The 17,506-nt window shown below is 43.6% G+C and overlaps 1 protein-coding gene across 2 annotated transcripts in view; it reads left to right on the forward strand.

Moving 5' to 3' along the window:
• Positions 1-828: 828 nt before the first annotated feature.
• Positions 829-17,506, forward strand: part of LOC124038041 (collagen alpha-1(XXIV) chain) — a 101,914-nt gene continuing 85,236 nt past the window's right edge. For both annotated transcript variants that reach the window (XR_006839291.1, XM_046353418.1), the window contains exon 1: positions 829-1,368. Coding sequence is in view for 1 of the 2 variants with exons in the window: in XM_046353418.1 (XP_046209374.1) it covers positions 1,313-1,368 (56 nt within the window). In the remaining variant the exon portion in view is untranslated. The remainder of the gene's footprint in view (positions 1,369-17,506) is intronic.

Here is a 17,506-nt window from a genome sequence, read left to right on the forward strand (position 1 = left end):
GGGTGTATATGAACTGATTTGAATAAGATTACATGCTGCTAAAATGCTGTCAGTTCCACTTAAAAATGTCCTGCATCGGGACTCTGGGGTGGAAGGGTACATTTAGAAAGTATGCTAATGATTAGAATCATATGATGTCTTAGGTTGAATTATTTGCAAATGGTGACAGTTTCGTTGCAAACAAGACACTGGGTTGGCATCAGAAAAATGTGGCAAGATGAACGCATAGGCCTATCTCTCTCTGTCTGTTCTCCCCTGAAACGTATGTTTTCATTATCCACCTTTCTTTTGGGACTTTTTGAGAGCGACATTTTTCATTGCAAGGAAGCTGATTGTTTTGAGTTAATAAAATGTAGGGTACGCTATCTGTTTTTCCCTAATCAACGCACAGAGAAATAGACTTAGGCTACAAAACTAATTTACGAGAGACATCATGTTATTGTCATTGATTTGATGTTGTACTACCAGATGTGTTAAAAATAATGTTCAAAATAGTGTAGATCTATGATTTAGGCAGTTATTATATTAGCAAGCCTATGTTCTGGCCACCCAATTATTAGCTTAGAAAAAGTATAATAATGTAATGTAGCCTTGTCACAATGTAATATCACAACTTCCACTTCACTTCAATATATACTAGTATTAAAGGTTGGCTTATCGCCTTTGTGAGAGCATAGCGTTGAAATTGCATTTTTTTTGTTACATTTAGGCTCTAACATTGATCACCAATTACATAAATGGATGGGGCATTAATCAGATCTGTGATGTCACAAGTCAGTATTGGTGAAATCGAACACTAGCTGCTACTTGGGATGAATACGGACGGCTCCTCATGTATCAGTGCAAGTCAAGGCAAATGCAGAAACGACAGCCTGGAGGTTAATAAGAAGCTCTCTACTCTCTCTGTTAGTTGGAGACCACTCAATAGAAAACATCAGAATCGGAAAGCTCTTATGCGCACTGTAAATACCACATTTAAATATTGTCATTATTTGGCGCACTGCTCTGCTCTTCATACATCGATTAACATTTACAGTCACTACCAGCGTGCGCACCTCTTTGGTAGGTGGAGAGGAAATAATAATCACTCCGCGAACCCCAAAGCAAAGGAGTTGGGAGAAATTCTGAGTGAGTGGGAAAGCCGTGCTTGCTCGTTGGACTACATACAATGAAGAAATTCTAAGGTGGCAGTCTTTGTTCATTTACGCTTCCTTTGGCTGTATGTAACCAAGGACTATCTCATGAACCGGTGTCCTCTTGCGTGAAATTCTGTTTTCACTTGGAACTCTGCTTCCTGGACAAATGCATACAAATGCATTTAGGAGCCCAACGGACAAGGAGTGGACACGTTTCTCCCACAGCAATAACGTGAGTAAGAAATGAGCCTCACGGAAAAATGCATAGCCTAATGTAAAACTATTCGATTGTAAAATGCAAATAGAAATATAAGTAATGCAACATAAATGGATATGTAGTATGAAAAGTGCAAGTTAACCAATTATCCTTGACCAAACGGAGGTTACACTTGCCTGTTCTGACAGGTCTGTGAGAGGAATCAGCTGAGTTTATTTAGCTTGTTGGCATTTTTCCATAAACTGTAGAGAGTGCGCTGACCAGCACCAGCCTATAATAGCAAGTAGGCTTATGTGAAGCAGGATTGTCCACACAAAAGTGAAACAATCGTTTCGGCTCAATTGGTTGTTAAATCGAATCGTAGGCTACATTAATTAATTGGGTGATAAATTCAGCGTTTATCTTGTTGCGAACTAGCATTCAGCCAGCAGTCGTGGCTTTGACCTCTCCAACAGTCATGTTGCATGCATAATTGATCTACTAGGTAATCCTGTAAACCCGGTTCTGGCTGCAACCCAGGTCTTTTGTCACATAGGCTACAAGTAGTTTATTAACAGTTTTGTAAAATGTGGAGACCAAGTTGCCTTGCGCAACAATGATGGTGCAGCCGGTCTTAACAAAACGTTTGACCTCCTTGGTATTGGCTAAACAAACATAAGGACATAATGCTTTATTATGTTCATATAGACATGCTGTTTTTGTAGTGCTGTATCATTTGACTGGGACTGTGGAGTGGTGTAGAAATTCACATGCTCTTGGAAGACCACAGAGCATGCAGGACAGAGGAAGTAACGTTGGCTAGACGCCTGTTGCCAATGAGTCTTTTTTAAATTAAAATGGAACGCTAAAGCCAGATAGTAAAGCCAGATACACTCATTGTTTGTAAATGTGTTTTGTATGTATATTGTTAATTTGCCTTTGCAAAAGTATGTATGGTTCTTATTCTCCCTGAGACAAGTAAAGTGTAATTTATAGTAAGGTTATTATAGTTTTGTTTTATACTATTTTTTTATTTCTCTTTGTTGTTCGATTTTTTATTTTGAATTCAGTTAGGTTTTTGTTAGTTTTCAGACCTGATTTGCTAGTTTCTATTTCGTTTTTGGTAGACACCCGATATTTTCCTTGCCCCCCCAAAAAATACGGCACGCACGCACACGCACACGCACACACAGTCTTGTACAGCTAACCTTGTAAGGACACACAATTCAGTCCTATTCAAAATACACATTTTTTCCTAACCCCTAAACCTAACTCGTACTCTTACCCTAACCTTAACCCTAAACCTAACCCATACTCTTTCCCTAACCTTAACCTAAACCATACTTTTTCCCTAACCTTAACCCTAAACCGCACTCTTACCCTAACCCTAACCTTAACCCAGAAACCTTAACCCTAAATCTAGCTCCTAACCCTTAACGTAATCCTAATTCTAACCTTAACCCTAAACCCCCTAGAAACAGCATTTGACCTCGTGGGGACTAACAAAATGTCCCCAATAAGTCACATTTTTGTTTGTTTACTATTCTTGTGGTGACTTCTGGTCCCCACAATAATAGTAAAACATGTCACACACACACACACACACACACACACACACACACACACACACACACACACACACACACACACACACACACACACACACACACACACACACACACACACACACGTCTAAGGCACTGCATCTCAGTGCAAGAGGCATCACTACAGTCCCTGGTTCGAATCCAGGCAGTATCACATCCGGCGGTGATTGGTTGTCCCATGGGGCGGCGCACAATTGGCCGGGGTAGGCAGTCATCTTTACTGACTTGCCTAGTTAAATAAAGGTCACACACACACACACACACACACACACACACACACACACACACACACACACACACACACACACACACACACACACACACACACACACACACACACACACACACACACACACACACACACACACACACACTGACCAAAAAGTTATTTAGTTGGAATGTAGTTATGTCCCCATATTTAAAACCTATTTCTTTAACTTACTTGCTGTGCTGTTTCATTGTTCATTGTTAATTTGTTCAGTCTCAACCAGGATTTCATCTTACATTCAGCAGTGAGGTTTCAGCTCGGTCTGTCCGTGGCCTCTCTTCCTCGTTGCACACTGTCCCTGTGTCCATTTCCATCTTGTCCAGCTGTGTCTGTTACATTTCACCTAAACCCTGTTTCTTGTCTGCATTGAAGTGGCGGTCCTTGTACCTAGCATCGAGCATTGTGGGGACACAATAAAGACACAATAAAGAGGCTCAGAGAGAATACCACCGAATCGCAGTTTTGTTGAGCAGGCGTTTCAATGCCATGACAGAGGGTATCACGTCAGCTGCAGACGCAGTTGATGAGCTTATTTCTCAAGTCAGTTGTTTGAATGGCGCCCAGGAGTATGTTCATGTTTCAAACATGTGCTCAAATACCATTGAAATGGCAGCAGCGGTATGAGAACCAGCACATTCTTGAGCATGCAATACAGCCTTCCTCAGTACGACATCCTCGTCGACCCACTGTGCTGTCAGACTCCACATGTTCATGGGGCTGACATCGCTGCTCCTAATGTCAGTCGTGACGTCCATATCAAGTAGCGTAATGAATTCCATTATCTTGGCGTTATTGGATTTCGCTTTTGAGTTGTCTCGCTGAAATGTTCTTACTCTTTCAAATGACTGCTCAACTTTAACTTGTTTAGTTGATGGAAGTGTGCGCTTATTATTTTTCGGCTTTTGTTCTGTGTAGCGCTGTATTTTTCATGGCATCATTACATTATCTACTTATGTTATACTTTTGTCACTAGGGGGCAGTATTTTCATTTTTGGAAAAATAACGTTTCCGTAGTAAACGGGATATTTTGTCAGGACCAGATGCTAGAATATGCATATAATTGACAGCTTAGGATAGAAAACACTCTAAAGTTTCCAAAACTGTAAAAATATTGTCTGAGTATAACAGAACTGATATTGCAAGCGAAAGCCTGAGAAAAATCCAATCCGGAAGTGCCTCATGTTTTGAAAGTGCTGCGTTCCAATGCGTCCCTATTGAGCAGTGAATGGGCTATCAACCAGATTACTTTTTCTCCATATTCCCCAAGGTGTCTACGGCATTGTGACATAGTTTTACCCATTTGATTTGTACCTTGTCAGCTCAGGGATTCAATCTTGCAACCTTACAGTTAACTAGTCCAACGCTCTAACCACCTGCCTCATGAGGATTCTGTGAACTAGCATTAAACTTATCTTATAAAAAACAATAAATTAATAACCTCTTAGAGCAAGTTGAGACGCTAGCGTCTCACTTAGCCAACAGGAAATGCAAATGCGCAACGACAAATGCTAATAGTACTCGCTAAAACTCAAACTTTCATTAAAACACACATGCAGGGTACTCAATTAAAGCTACACTCGTTGTGAATCTAGCCAAAATGTCAGATTTTTAAAATGCTTTTCGGCGAAAGCATGAGAAGTTATTATCTGATAGCATGCAACCCCCCGAAATACCTGAAGGGGACGTAAACAAAAGAATTAGCGTAGCCGGCGCTACACAAAACTCAGAAATAAAATATGAAACATTCATTACCTTTGACGAGCTTCTTTGTTGGCACTCCTATATGTCCCATAAACATCACAATTGGGTCTTTTGTCCGATTAAATCCGTCCATGTATACCCAAAATGTCCATTTATGAAGCCCGTCTGATCCAGGAAAAAACTGCTTTCCAAAACGGTACGTCATTTTTTTTAATTAAAAAAGTTGACTATAAACTTTGACAAAACACTTCAAACTACTTTTGCAATCCAACTTCAGGTATTAGTAAACGTTAATAATCGATCAAATTGATCACGGGGCGATCTGTATTCAATAGCAGCAGGTCTTGAAATCATGGTCGATATTATCTCTTTCATAACTTCCTCCGGTGTACTCGATGACAGGAAGTGCCTATCCTTCATTTCACCAAGGATTAACTTCAACCCAATTGCCAAGACTGGCGACATCGTGTGGAAGCTGTAGGAATTGTAAACTGGGCGCTATCTATTTCCCTTGCCATAGATAATACACCATAGACAATACGGAGAACTGGCGGAGGGATATATCTTTTTTTTGGTGAACAGTTTTCCTTGGGGTTTTGCCTGCTACACATGTTCTGTTATAGTCACAGACATGAATTAACCAGTTTTAGAAACTTCAGAGTGTTTTCTATCCACACATACTAATCATATGCATATACTATATTCCTGGCATGAGTAGCAGGACGTTGAAATTTTGCGCGATTTTTAACAAAACGTTGAAAAATTCACCTGATCTTTAAGAGATTTTAATCAATCATAATCACTAGTTATAACTACACATGGTTGATAACATTACTAGTTTATCTAGCGTGTCCTGCGTTGCATATATTCGATGTGGTGCGCATTCGCGAAAAAGGACTGTCGCTCCTCCAACGTGTACCTAACCATAAACATCAATGCCTTTCTTAAAATCAATACACAGAAGTATATATTTTTAAACCTGAATATTTAGCTAAAAGAAATCCAGGATAGCAGGCAATATTAACCAGGTGAAATTGTGTCACTTCTCTTGCACTCATTGCACGCAGAGTCAGGGTATATGCAGCAGTTTGGGCCACCTGGCTCATTGCGAACTAATTTGCCAGAATTTTACGTAATAATGACATAACATTGAAGGTTGTGCAATGTAACAGGAATATATAGACTGATGGATGCCACCCATTAGATAAAATGCGGAACGGTTCCGTATTTCACTGAAAGAATAAATGTTTTGTTTTCAAGATGATAGTTTTCGGATTCAACCATATTAATGACCTAAGGCTCATATTTCTGTGTGTTTTTATGATATAATTAAGTCTATGATTTGATAGAGCAGTCTGACTGAGCGGTGGTAGGCACCAGCAGGCTCGTAAGCATTCATTCAAACAGCACTTTCGTGCGTTTTGCCAGCAGCTCTTCGCAATGCTTCAAGCATTGTGCTGTTTATGACTTCAAGCCTATCAACTCCAGAGATTAGGCTGGTATAACTTATGTGAAATGGCTAGCTAGTTAGCGGGGTGCGCGCTAATAGCGTTTCAAACGTCACTCGCTCTGAGACTTGGAGTAGTTATTCCCCTTGCTCTGCATGGGTAACGCTGCTTCGAGGGTGGCTGTTGTCGTTGTGTTCCTGGTTCGAGCCCAGGTAGAAGCGAGGAGAGGGACGGAAGCTATACTGTTACACTGGCAATACTCTAGTGCCTATAAGAACATCCAATAGTCAAAAGGTATATGAAATACAAATCGTATAGAGAGAAATAGTCCTATAATTCCTATAATAATTACAACCTAAAACTTCTTACCTGGGAATATTGAAGACTCATGTTAAAAGGATCCACCAGCTTTCATATGTTCTCATGTTCTGAGCAAGGAACTGAAACGTTAGCTTTCTTACATGGCACATATTGCACTGTGTTTTTGCATTATTTAAACCAAATTGAACATGTTTCATTATTTTTTTTAGGTTAAATTGATTTTATTGATGTATTATATTAAGTTAAAATAAGTGTTCATTCAGTATTCTTGTAATTGTCATTATTACAAATGAATATATATATATATATATATATATATATATATATATATATATATATATATATATATATATATATATATATAAATTGTAGAAATAAAATCGGCCAATTAATCGGTATCGGCTTTTTTTTTGGTCCTCCAATAATCGGTCGACCTCTAGTAGGGATGGTATTGTCCAGGTGATGAGCGGTGCCAGGTTTCCTCCAGACGTGACGCTTGGCATTCAGGTCAAAGAGTTCAGTCTTGGTTTCATCAGACCAGAGAATCTTGTTTCTCATGGTTAGAGTCCTTTAGGTGCATATTGGCAAACTCCAAGCGGGCTGCCGTGTGCCTTTTATTGAGGAGTGGCTTCCTTCTGTCCACTCTACCATAAAGGCCTGATTGGTGAGTGCTCCAAAGATGGTTGGCCTTCTGGAAGGTTCTCACATCTCCACAGAGGAACTCTGGATCTCTGTCAGTGTGACCATTGGGTTCTTGGTCACCTCCCCGACCAAGGCCTTTCTCCCCTGATTGCTCAGTTTGGCCAGGTGGCCAGCTCTAGGAAGAGTCTTGGTGGTTCCACATTTTTTCCATTTAATAATGATAGAGGCCACTATGTTCTTGGGGACTTTCAATGTTGCAACAATTTTTCTGTACCCTTCCCCAGATCTGTGCCTCGACACAATCCTGTCTCTGAGCTTTTGGTCTGGAGTGCATTAATTAATATCTGAGCAGTACCAACATATACTGATTTTCTCCCAAGAACATATCCACACACTCAAAAATAAAAGTATGGTTACAGTACAATGTTGTGCCCTGTACACATTAGGTACCTTCAGAGGTACACAGGAATTCACATGGTACTGGTCAGTGCCTTTTAGGGTACATGTTCAGACAATCTATTTTATACCATGGCATTGTTGAAGACTTTCTGATTGACTCGTAGGGCATTCTAAAGCATTCATTATTTCCTTATAACGCATGGTGTATGTGTACGGTAGAATTCAATGGCTATAGTTCATCCTTACATGTTCTATGTTTGTGCTGCTTTTGAAAGCAAAAGTCTAATGGAAACATTATTGAATTTGATTTTCATAATGGCAAGCTGGTACGGATGGTTTGATAACCTAGTACTTCTGTTTGGTTACCACAGCAAATACTGTAGCTATCTAGTAAACTTGCTAGCTACTTCCGTAGCAGCTAAACACATTCTATCAGCAAATGAACTCTGTGGAAAGTCATTTCCACTCCGCTAGTGCGTTGTAAAACACACCTTCCACGTCGTTCACCTATAATCCATAGAATGCATAGTTGATTATCCCTTAAAATAGTGGGACATTTCTCTACACAATATTTTCGATGTACAGTCAGGTTACAATCATTACTGCACTTTGAAATGTAGGTGGTGGCAATGTCCTGGGTTGGGCTCATTAGGATATTTGGGGACATGGTGTAAAATATGTTGCATTTGTGCCAGCCGTCAGTGGAAATGTTAATAATAATAATAATAATAATAATATGTTGTATGAGTTTACGTGGTTCATGAAGGTTGAGCACCTCTTTTGGCAATCAGTGTAAGAACTTGTGACAATCAAGAGCTGCACTCTTAAGATGTTACTGTGTATTTTTCATGAGCTTAATATTCAATAACTTGCAGTCAGCTAGCTGCAACTCAGTTATTGTAAATGTCACAATAACGTACTGTAGCTCATCTGTCACACTCACTGACCTGATGTTGTTGAAGGGAAGTGAGTATTACAAGGATATTCTGTCGCAACTAGCTGTAAATTAAATATTATGTCTCTTTGGTATCACATGTGCTTATGTCAGCCTTTAACAAGGCCGGAGAACTGACAGTGTACAAGTGTATGCTGAGTTTAGATGAGGGACACAAAAACCATCATACTAGTCGGCATAGCGGGACAAGAAAGCAAGAAAGATGGTGACGCCAACAACAACCCAGCACTATGGTATGCATTGCTATGGTGATTTCAGTAAACAAACGGTGCAACTCAACATCCAGTAGAAAACAACACTACGGCAGATAGTTTAAATATTTGAACTCTGTCAGCAAGTTCCGTCTACTGGGGTGATGACATTCACCGTTTTGCACTCATTGAAAACAATGACATTCGGTTTACCGTCTACCTCATACCATGTAAACACAGCATTAGCGTTAATGAACAGAATACAACAGAGCATATTTGCTGGGATGACATTCCCCCTCGTTGGAGACCAAAAAAAAGAGCTTGCTGAAAGCCACGCCTCCAATATTCTGATAGGCTGCCGTGGCTACAGTATGCTGCCAATCAACAAGTAATGTTTGTCAACAGAAGAGTCAGCGAAGCCATAGTACGTTACTAGCATGTATTGCTAGTCGCAGCCAGCTGCCTGTAAGTTGTGTGAATTTTACAATAACTTATAGTTAAGAAAATAAAAAAAATAATTCACTTCTCACAGTGCAACCAATTAATGACACATGCTCTAACAATGTTGACACAACAGACGGCATCAAGAGGTGCTCAACTTGCATCGTCATAACCATCAAACACGTAAACTGCTACAACACTTTCACTTACACATATATTTGACCATGGCCCTCAAGTATGCTAATGAGGCCCACCAGTACATTGCCCCCACCTGTGACCATCCCTTATATTGTACCCCAGGGGAAAACACTGTATCCTAGCCATACACTTAGTTTTTTTAGAGTGTGTTAAAACGTGTTCCAAGCAAACCTGGTGGCGCTGCAGAAACACTGATGCACTCAACCAAGAGGCTGCAAATCCAAATCCCTGAAACATTTGTGTATACTCTATGTCAAGTGTCCTTGAGCACTGCTAGTTTTACATTGACGTAATGTTGGTGGTGATAATTGGACAATTATTTTTCTTGATTCTGGGCAGCTTTTAGCAAAATGCACGAATGTATTCCTGTCAATAAGTCTGAATCCATATTATAATGTCTGCTTCCAACTCACACTGTCAATCAAACACGTAGATACCCTGAACGCGGCTCACTTTCCAGCCCACTTTCCAGCTCACTCTCTCAAACACCTAGATCCCCTGAACGCAGCTCACTCTCCAGATCCCAATCACCTGAATTGGAATCACCTGTTCACACACCTGTATGTCATTACACTATTTAGTTCAGTTCTTTGCACCCCATCACTGTGAGGTATTGTTTGTTTTGTTGTGACACGTCTTTCAGACCTCTGTTTTTCCTGTAATTTACTCCTCCCCGTGTGTGATAGTTTTTACCTGCCTCACTAACTACGCCTTTTGCCTATTCCCTGCCTGTACTCGGATATCCTGCTATCAACCCATTGCCTGATCTCCCGGACGACGTTACTAGCCTTTTCCCTGACACTACTTTTCCCTTGTTGGTGTATGACCTTCTGCCTGCCCCCTGTCAGCTACCGTCTGCCTGCCCCCTGTCAGCTACCGTCTGCCTGCCCCCTGTCAGCTACCGTCTGCCTGCCCCCTGTCAGCTACCGTCTGCCTGCCCCCTGTCAGCTACCGTCTGCCTGCCCCCTGTCAGCTACCGTCTGCCTGCCCCCTGTCAGCTACCGTCTGCCTGCCCCCTGCCAGCTACCTTCTGCCTGCCCCCTGCCAGCTACCTTCTGCCTGCCCCCTGCCAGCTACCTTCTGTCTGCCCCCTGCCAGCTACCTTCTGTCTGCCCCCTGTCAGCTACCTTCTGTCTGCCCCCTGTCAGCTACCTTCTGCCTGCCCCCTGTCAGCTACCGTCTGCCTGCCCCCTGCCAGCTACCGTCTGCCTGCCCCCTGCCAGCTACCGTCTGCCTGCCCCCTGCCAGCTACCTTCTGCCTGCCCCTGTCAGCTACCTTCTGCCTGCCCCCTGTCAGCTACCTTCTGCCTGCCCCCTGTCAGCTACCTTCTGCCTGCCCCCTGTCAGCTACCTTCTGCCTGCCCCCTGCCAGCTACCTTCTGCCTGCCTCCTGTCAGCTACCTTCTGCCTGCCCCCTGCCAGCTACCTTCTGCCTGCCCCCTGCCAGCTACCGTCTGCCTGCCCCCTGTCAGCTACCGTCTGCCTGCCCCCTGCCAGCTACCTTCTGCCTGCCTCCTACCAGCTACCTTCTGCCTGCCCCCTGCCAGCTACCTTCTGCCTGCCCCCTGCCAGCTACCTTCTGCCTGCCCCCTGCCAGCTACCTTCTGCCTGCCCCCTGTCAGCTACCTTCTGCCTGCCCCCTGTCAGCTACCTTCTGCCTGCCCCCTGCCAGCTACCGTCTGCCTGCCCCCTGCCAGCTACCGTCTGCCTGCCCCCTGCCAGCTACCTTCTGCCTGCCCCCTGCCAGCTACCTTCTGCCTGCCCCCTGCCAGCTACCTTCTGCCTGCCCCCTGCCAGCTACCTTCTGCCTGCCCCCTGCCAGCTACCTTCTGTCTGCCCCCTGTCAGCTACCTTCTGCCTGCCCCCTGTCAGCTACCTTCTGCCTGCCCCCTGCCAGCTACCGTCTGCCTGCCCCCTGCCAGCTACCGTCTGCCTGCCCCCTGCCAGCTACCTTCTGCCTGCCCCCTGCCAGCTACCTTCTGCCTGCCCCCTGCCAGCTACCTTCTGCCTGCCCCCTGTCAGCTACCTTCTGCCTGCCCCCTGTCAGCTACCTTCTGCCTGCCCCCTGTCAGCTACCTTCTGCCTGCCCCCTGTCAGCTACCGTCTGCCTGCCCCCTGCCAGCTACCGTCTGCCTGCCCCCTGCCAGCTACCGTCTGCCTGCCCCCTGCCAGCTACCTTCTGCCTGCCCCCTGCCAGCTACCTTCTGCCTGCCCCCTGCCAGCTACCTTCTGCCTGCCCCTGTCAGCTGCCTGCCCCTGTCAGCTACCTTCTGCCTGCCCCCTGCCAGCTACCTTCTGCCTGCCCCCTGCCAGCTACCTTCTGCCTGCCCCCTGCCAGCTACCTTCTGCCTGCCCCCTGTCAGCTACCTTCTGCCTGCCCCCTGCCAGCTACCGTCTGCCTGCCCCCTGCCAGCTACCTTCTGCCTGCCCCCTGCCAGCTACCTTCTGCCTGCCCCCTGTCAGCTACCTTCTGCCTGCCCCCTGTCAGCTACCTTCTGCCTGCCCCCTGTCAGCTACCTTCTGCCTGCCCCCTGTCAGCTACCTTCTGCCTGCCCCCTGTCAGCTACCTTCTGCCTGCCCCCTGTCAGCTACCTTCTGCCTGCCCCCTGTCAGCTACCTTCTGCCTGCCCCCTGTCAGCTACCGTCTGCCTGCCCCCTGTCAGCTACCGTCTGCCTGCCCCCTGTCAGCTACCGTCTGCCTGCCCCCTGCCAGCTACCGTCTGCCTGCCCCCTGCCAGCTACCGTCTGCCTGCCCCCTGCCAGCTACCTTCTGCCTGCCCCTGTCAGCTACCTTCTGCCTGCCCCTGTCAGCTACCTTCTGCCTGCCCCTGTCAGCTACCTTCTGCCTGCCCCCTGTCAGCTACCTTCTGCCTGCCCCCTGCCAGCTACCTGCCTCCTCCTGCAGTCCTTTACAAATGAACACCTGCTGCGCTCTGCCCTTGAAACCAGTTCTCTGTCTCCCATCGTGTTCATTACACATATCTCCATATGCTCTCAGACCTGGTGTTGTAGCAGGATAAGTGGCAGGACATTTCAGGTTGCTAGCGACCAAGAGGTTTTAAATCAACATCGTCGATAAGGCTGAGGTCACAGTATGAAATAATATATATATTTGTTTACAGTAATTGAAATCAGAATAATTTTGCATACTGTCATTTAAAAAGAAATGACACCTTCAAGTTACTGTAAACAGTATACGTTGCAAAATGCAACAAAGATATAAATGCAACATGCAACAATTTCAACGATTTTACTGAGTTACAGTTCATATAAGGAAACCGGTCAATTAAAATAATTGAATTAGGCCCTAATCTAGGGATTAAACATGACTGGGCAGGGGCGTAGCCATGGGCGTGCCTGGGAGGGCATAGGCCCACTCACTTGGGAGCCGGGGCCACCCACTGTGGAGCCAGGCCCAGCCAATCAGAATTAGTTTTTCCCCACAAATGGGCTTTATTACAGACAGAAATACTCCTCAGCTTCATCAACTGTCCAGGTGGCTGGTCTCGGATGATCCTGCAGGTGAAGAAGACAGATGTGTAGGTCCTGGGCTGGCGTGGTTACACATGGTCTGCGGTTGTGAGGCCGATTGGACATATTGCCAAATTCTATAAAACAACATTGGAGGTGGCTTATGGTAGAGTAATTAACATTACATTCTCTGGCAACAACTCTGGTGGACACTCCTGCCGTCAGCATGACAATTGCACGTTCCCTCAACTTGAGACATCTGTGGCACTGTGTTGTGTGACAAAACTGTGCATTTTAGAGTAACCTTTTATTGTCCCCCAGCACAAGGTACACCTGTGCAATGGTCATGCTGTTTCATCAGCTTCTTGATAGGCCACACCTGTCAGGTGGATGGATTATCTTGACAAATGAGAAATGCTCACTATCAGGGATGAAAACAAATTGGTGCACACAATTAGAGAGAAATAAGCTTTTGTGCTTATGGAAAATTTCCGAGCTCTTTTATTTCAGCTCACGAAACATGGGACCAACACTTTACATGTTGCGCTTATATTTTTGTTCACTATAACCAGTTTTTGTATTGCCCTTGCTATAGCATCCATGTCTTACCTGAGGTGATTACCCTGCCATAGTAGATGACCACTACACAGTGTCTGTGATGGTTGAAGTGAAGTCTGAGAGTTTGTGAGAACAATGAAGTTACACCTTGGGTCATTTCATGCACTTCATTCATGCTCCTCTTTGGTAATCAGCCTTCCTCAAATGAATCTACTGTATGGACAGCTAATGTCTATCCTAACTCATTCTTAATATTGAGTTGCACCCCCTTTTGCCCTCAAGTCAGTTAAGCACAAATTCTTATTTTCAATGACGGCCTAAGAACAGTGGGTTAACTGCTTTGTTCAGGGGCAGAACCACAAATCTTTACCTTGTCAGCTCAGGACAACTGGGTGAAAGTGTTTTGGTCAGATGAGATGGAGCTCTTTGGCATCAACTCAACTTGCTGTGTTTGGAGGAGGAGGAATGCTGCCTATGACCCCAAGAACACCATCCCCACTGTCAAACATGTAGGTGGAAACATATTAGCTAATTTGTCCTGGGATATAAACATTGAGTTGTTATTTTACCTGAAATGCACAAGGACCGCTACTCCGACAAATAATCCACACATAAAACGGCCAACCGAATCATTTCTAGTCATCTCTCCTCCTTCCAGGCTTTTTCATCGTTGAACTTATATGGTGATCGCATCTAAACTTTCATTGTATTACCTCGACAACCGGCAACAAAGTTCGTCTTTCAATCACCCGCGTGGGTATAACCAATGAGGAGATGGCACGTGGGTACCTGCTTCTATAAACCAATGAGGAGATGGGAGAGGCAGGACTTGCAGCGCGTCTGCGTCACAAATAAGAATGACTTCTATTTTAGCCCTTGGCATTGCAGACGCTCGTTGGCGAGAGCGAGCAGTGTGGGTGCAATAATTGAATAGCATGGATTTCTAAATGTATCTTGCGACGCTCGCGCACTGCATCGTGCCTGGTCTGGTCAGCATGTTAGCGCTATGACAGACACAGTTAGTGATCCCTCTAAATTCTGGAAAACTGTTAATTCACTAAAGCGGGATCTAAGCAAGTATTTTAGACTCCAACATCATTACTGGAAAAGTTTATATTTGTAATGCCTTCAATCAGCATTTTATCTCAGCTGGGTTCAAATTTGAAATAAATCGTGGTCCTACTGTTCTTCCCACATACATCCTCCAGTTGCCTCGATGGATGGTCAGTCCACCCCACATGACTTTGGAAATGGTAGTCAGGGTTTATATTTTTGGAAACTCACAGAAACAGAAGTTCTTTCTGCCTTTATCAGCTATTTACACCAAGAAGTCATTGGGGGGTGACAATTTGGACCCGTCTTTGCTTGCAGCCCCCCCCCCATTGCTCAGTAACTCACATGTTTTATTTAACTTTAGTATCAGGAAATATCCCAAGTAAAAAGGAAAGCAGCTTTTGTACTGCAACTCAATAAGGGCAGGGATAGTAGTGACAATAATTATCGACCAATTTCCAGCCTCCATTGTCTTGTGAATATCCTAGAATCATTGGTCAACAAACAGCTACATTATTTTATGTCTGTAAATAGTATTTTTAATGTTAATCCAGATTCATATCTAAACATAGTACCACTATGGCTACCATGCTTGTTATAAATTATATTTCAAATGCCTTAAATGATAGAAAGAATTGTGCTGCCATGTTTGTAGATTAGTCAAAAGCTTTTGATACTGTAGACCATGTTATTCTGTTGAATAAGCTGTCCCCAATAGGGTTGGGTACTGATACTTGCCGATGGTTTCATAATTATCTCAATGACAGAAATCAGGCCATCAAGGTAGATGGAAGTCAAATCTGAGTTCCCTGAGTTGCGTAAAGGGGGTGCCCCAAGGTTCGATACTTAGGCCAATTCTGTTTACAATCTATATAAATAAAATTGGTAATGCTGTAATATATATACAATTGAAGTAGGATGGTTACATACACCTTAGCCAAATATATTTAAACTCAGTTTTTCACAATTCCTGACATTTAATCCTAGTAAAAATTCCCTGTCTTAGGTCAGTTAGGATCACCACTTTATTTTAAGAATGTGAAATGTCAGAATTATAGTAGAGAGAATGATTTATTTCAGCTTTTATTTTCATCACATTCCCAGTGGGACAGATGTTTACATACACTCAATTAGTATTTGGTAGCATTGCCTTTAAATTGTTTAACTTGGGTCAAACATTTCAAGTAGCCTTCCACAAGCATCCCACAATAAGTTGGGTGAATTTTGTCCCATTCCTCCAGACAGAGCTTGTGTCACTGAGTCAGGTTTGTAGGCCTTCTTGTTCGCACACGCTTTTTCAGTTCTGCCCACAAATTTTCTATAGGATTGATTTCAGGGCTTTGTTATTGTCACTCCAATAACTTGTCTTTATTGTTCTTAAGCCATTTTGCCACAACTTTGGAAGTATGCTTGGTGTCGTTGTTCATTTGGAAGACCCATTTTCCACCAAGCTTCAACTTCCTGGATGCTGTCTTGAGATGTTGCTTCAATATATCCACGTAATTTTCCAGCCTCATGATGCCATCTATTTTGTTAAGAGCACCAGTCCCTCCTGCAGCAGAACACCCAAACAACATGATGCTGCCACCCCCATGCTTCACGGTTGGGATGGTGTTCTTCGGCTTGCAAGCCTCCCCCTTTTTTCTCCAAACATAACGATGGTCATTATGGCCAAACAGTTCTATTTTTGTTTCATCAGACCAGAGGACATTTCTCCAAAAAGTACGATCTTTGTCCCCATGTTCAGTTGCAAACTATAGTCTCTTTTTTTCGGTTTTGGAGCAGTGGCTTCTTCCTTGCTGAGTGGCCTTTCAGGTTATGTCGATATAGGACTCGTTTTACTGTGGATATAGATACTTTTGTACCTGTTTCCTCCAGCATCTTCGCAGGGTCCTTTGCTGTTGTTTTGGGATTGATTTGCACTTTTCACTCCAAAGTACGTTCATCTCTAGGAGACAGAATGAGTCTCCTTCCTGAGCGGTATGACGGCTTCATGGTCCCATGGTGTTTATACTTGCGTACTATTGTTTGTACAGATGAATGTGGTACCTTCAGGCGTTTGGAAATTGCGCCCAAGGATGAACCAGACTTGTGGAGGTCTTCCATTTTTTTGAGGTACTGAGTTGGAAGGTAGGCCTTGGAGGTGTACCTGTGGATGTATTTCAATTGACTCAAATGATGTCAATTAGCCTATCAGAAGCTTCTAAAGCCATGACATAATTTTTTAAAGGCACAGTCAACTTAGTGTTTTTAAACTTCTGATCCACTGGAATTGTGATCCAGTGAAGTATAAGTGAAATAATCTGTCTAAACAATTTTTGGAAAATTACTTGTGTCATGCACAAAGGAGATGTCCTAACCGACTTGCCAAAACTATAGTTTGTTAACAAGAAATTTGTGGAGTGGCTGAAAATCCAAGTTTGAATGACTCCAACCTAAGCGCATGTAAACTTCCAACTTCAACTGTATCATTCAGAGGATTTCTTCCTTTTTAGCATAATGCTAGATAATAAAGGACAACGAAAGAAGGGATTCACTATTTTTCTCGAGTGTAGCCTATACACTGACTGGTCTTAAATGGCTGGCTGTTTCCCAATGTTGTATGTTTTCAGTTTGACATAAAGTACCATCCATTTTGGCACTCAACAAGGCTTTATAGCACGGGGTCAAGTCCCAGCATAAAACCCATTCACCTTTTTCCCTACTGAGCACAGAGACATACGTTATACACTGCAATTTATTTTTAATACATTTGCAAAAATGTCTAAAAAACAGTTTTTTTGGGGTATTGTGTTTAGATTGATAAGCAATTTACTCAATTTTAGAGTAAGTCTGTAATGTAACAAAATGTGGAAAAAGTCAAAAGGGTCGGAATACTTTCCGAATGCACTGTAGCTGCCAGTCATGTCCACAAGACTAGAGGA

Source organism: Oncorhynchus gorbuscha, linkage group LG06 (assembly GCF_021184085.1).
Source record: "Oncorhynchus gorbuscha isolate QuinsamMale2020 ecotype Even-year linkage group LG06, OgorEven_v1.0, whole genome shotgun sequence".
Classification (NCBI taxonomy): Eukaryota; Metazoa; Chordata; class Actinopteri; order Salmoniformes; family Salmonidae; genus Oncorhynchus; species Oncorhynchus gorbuscha.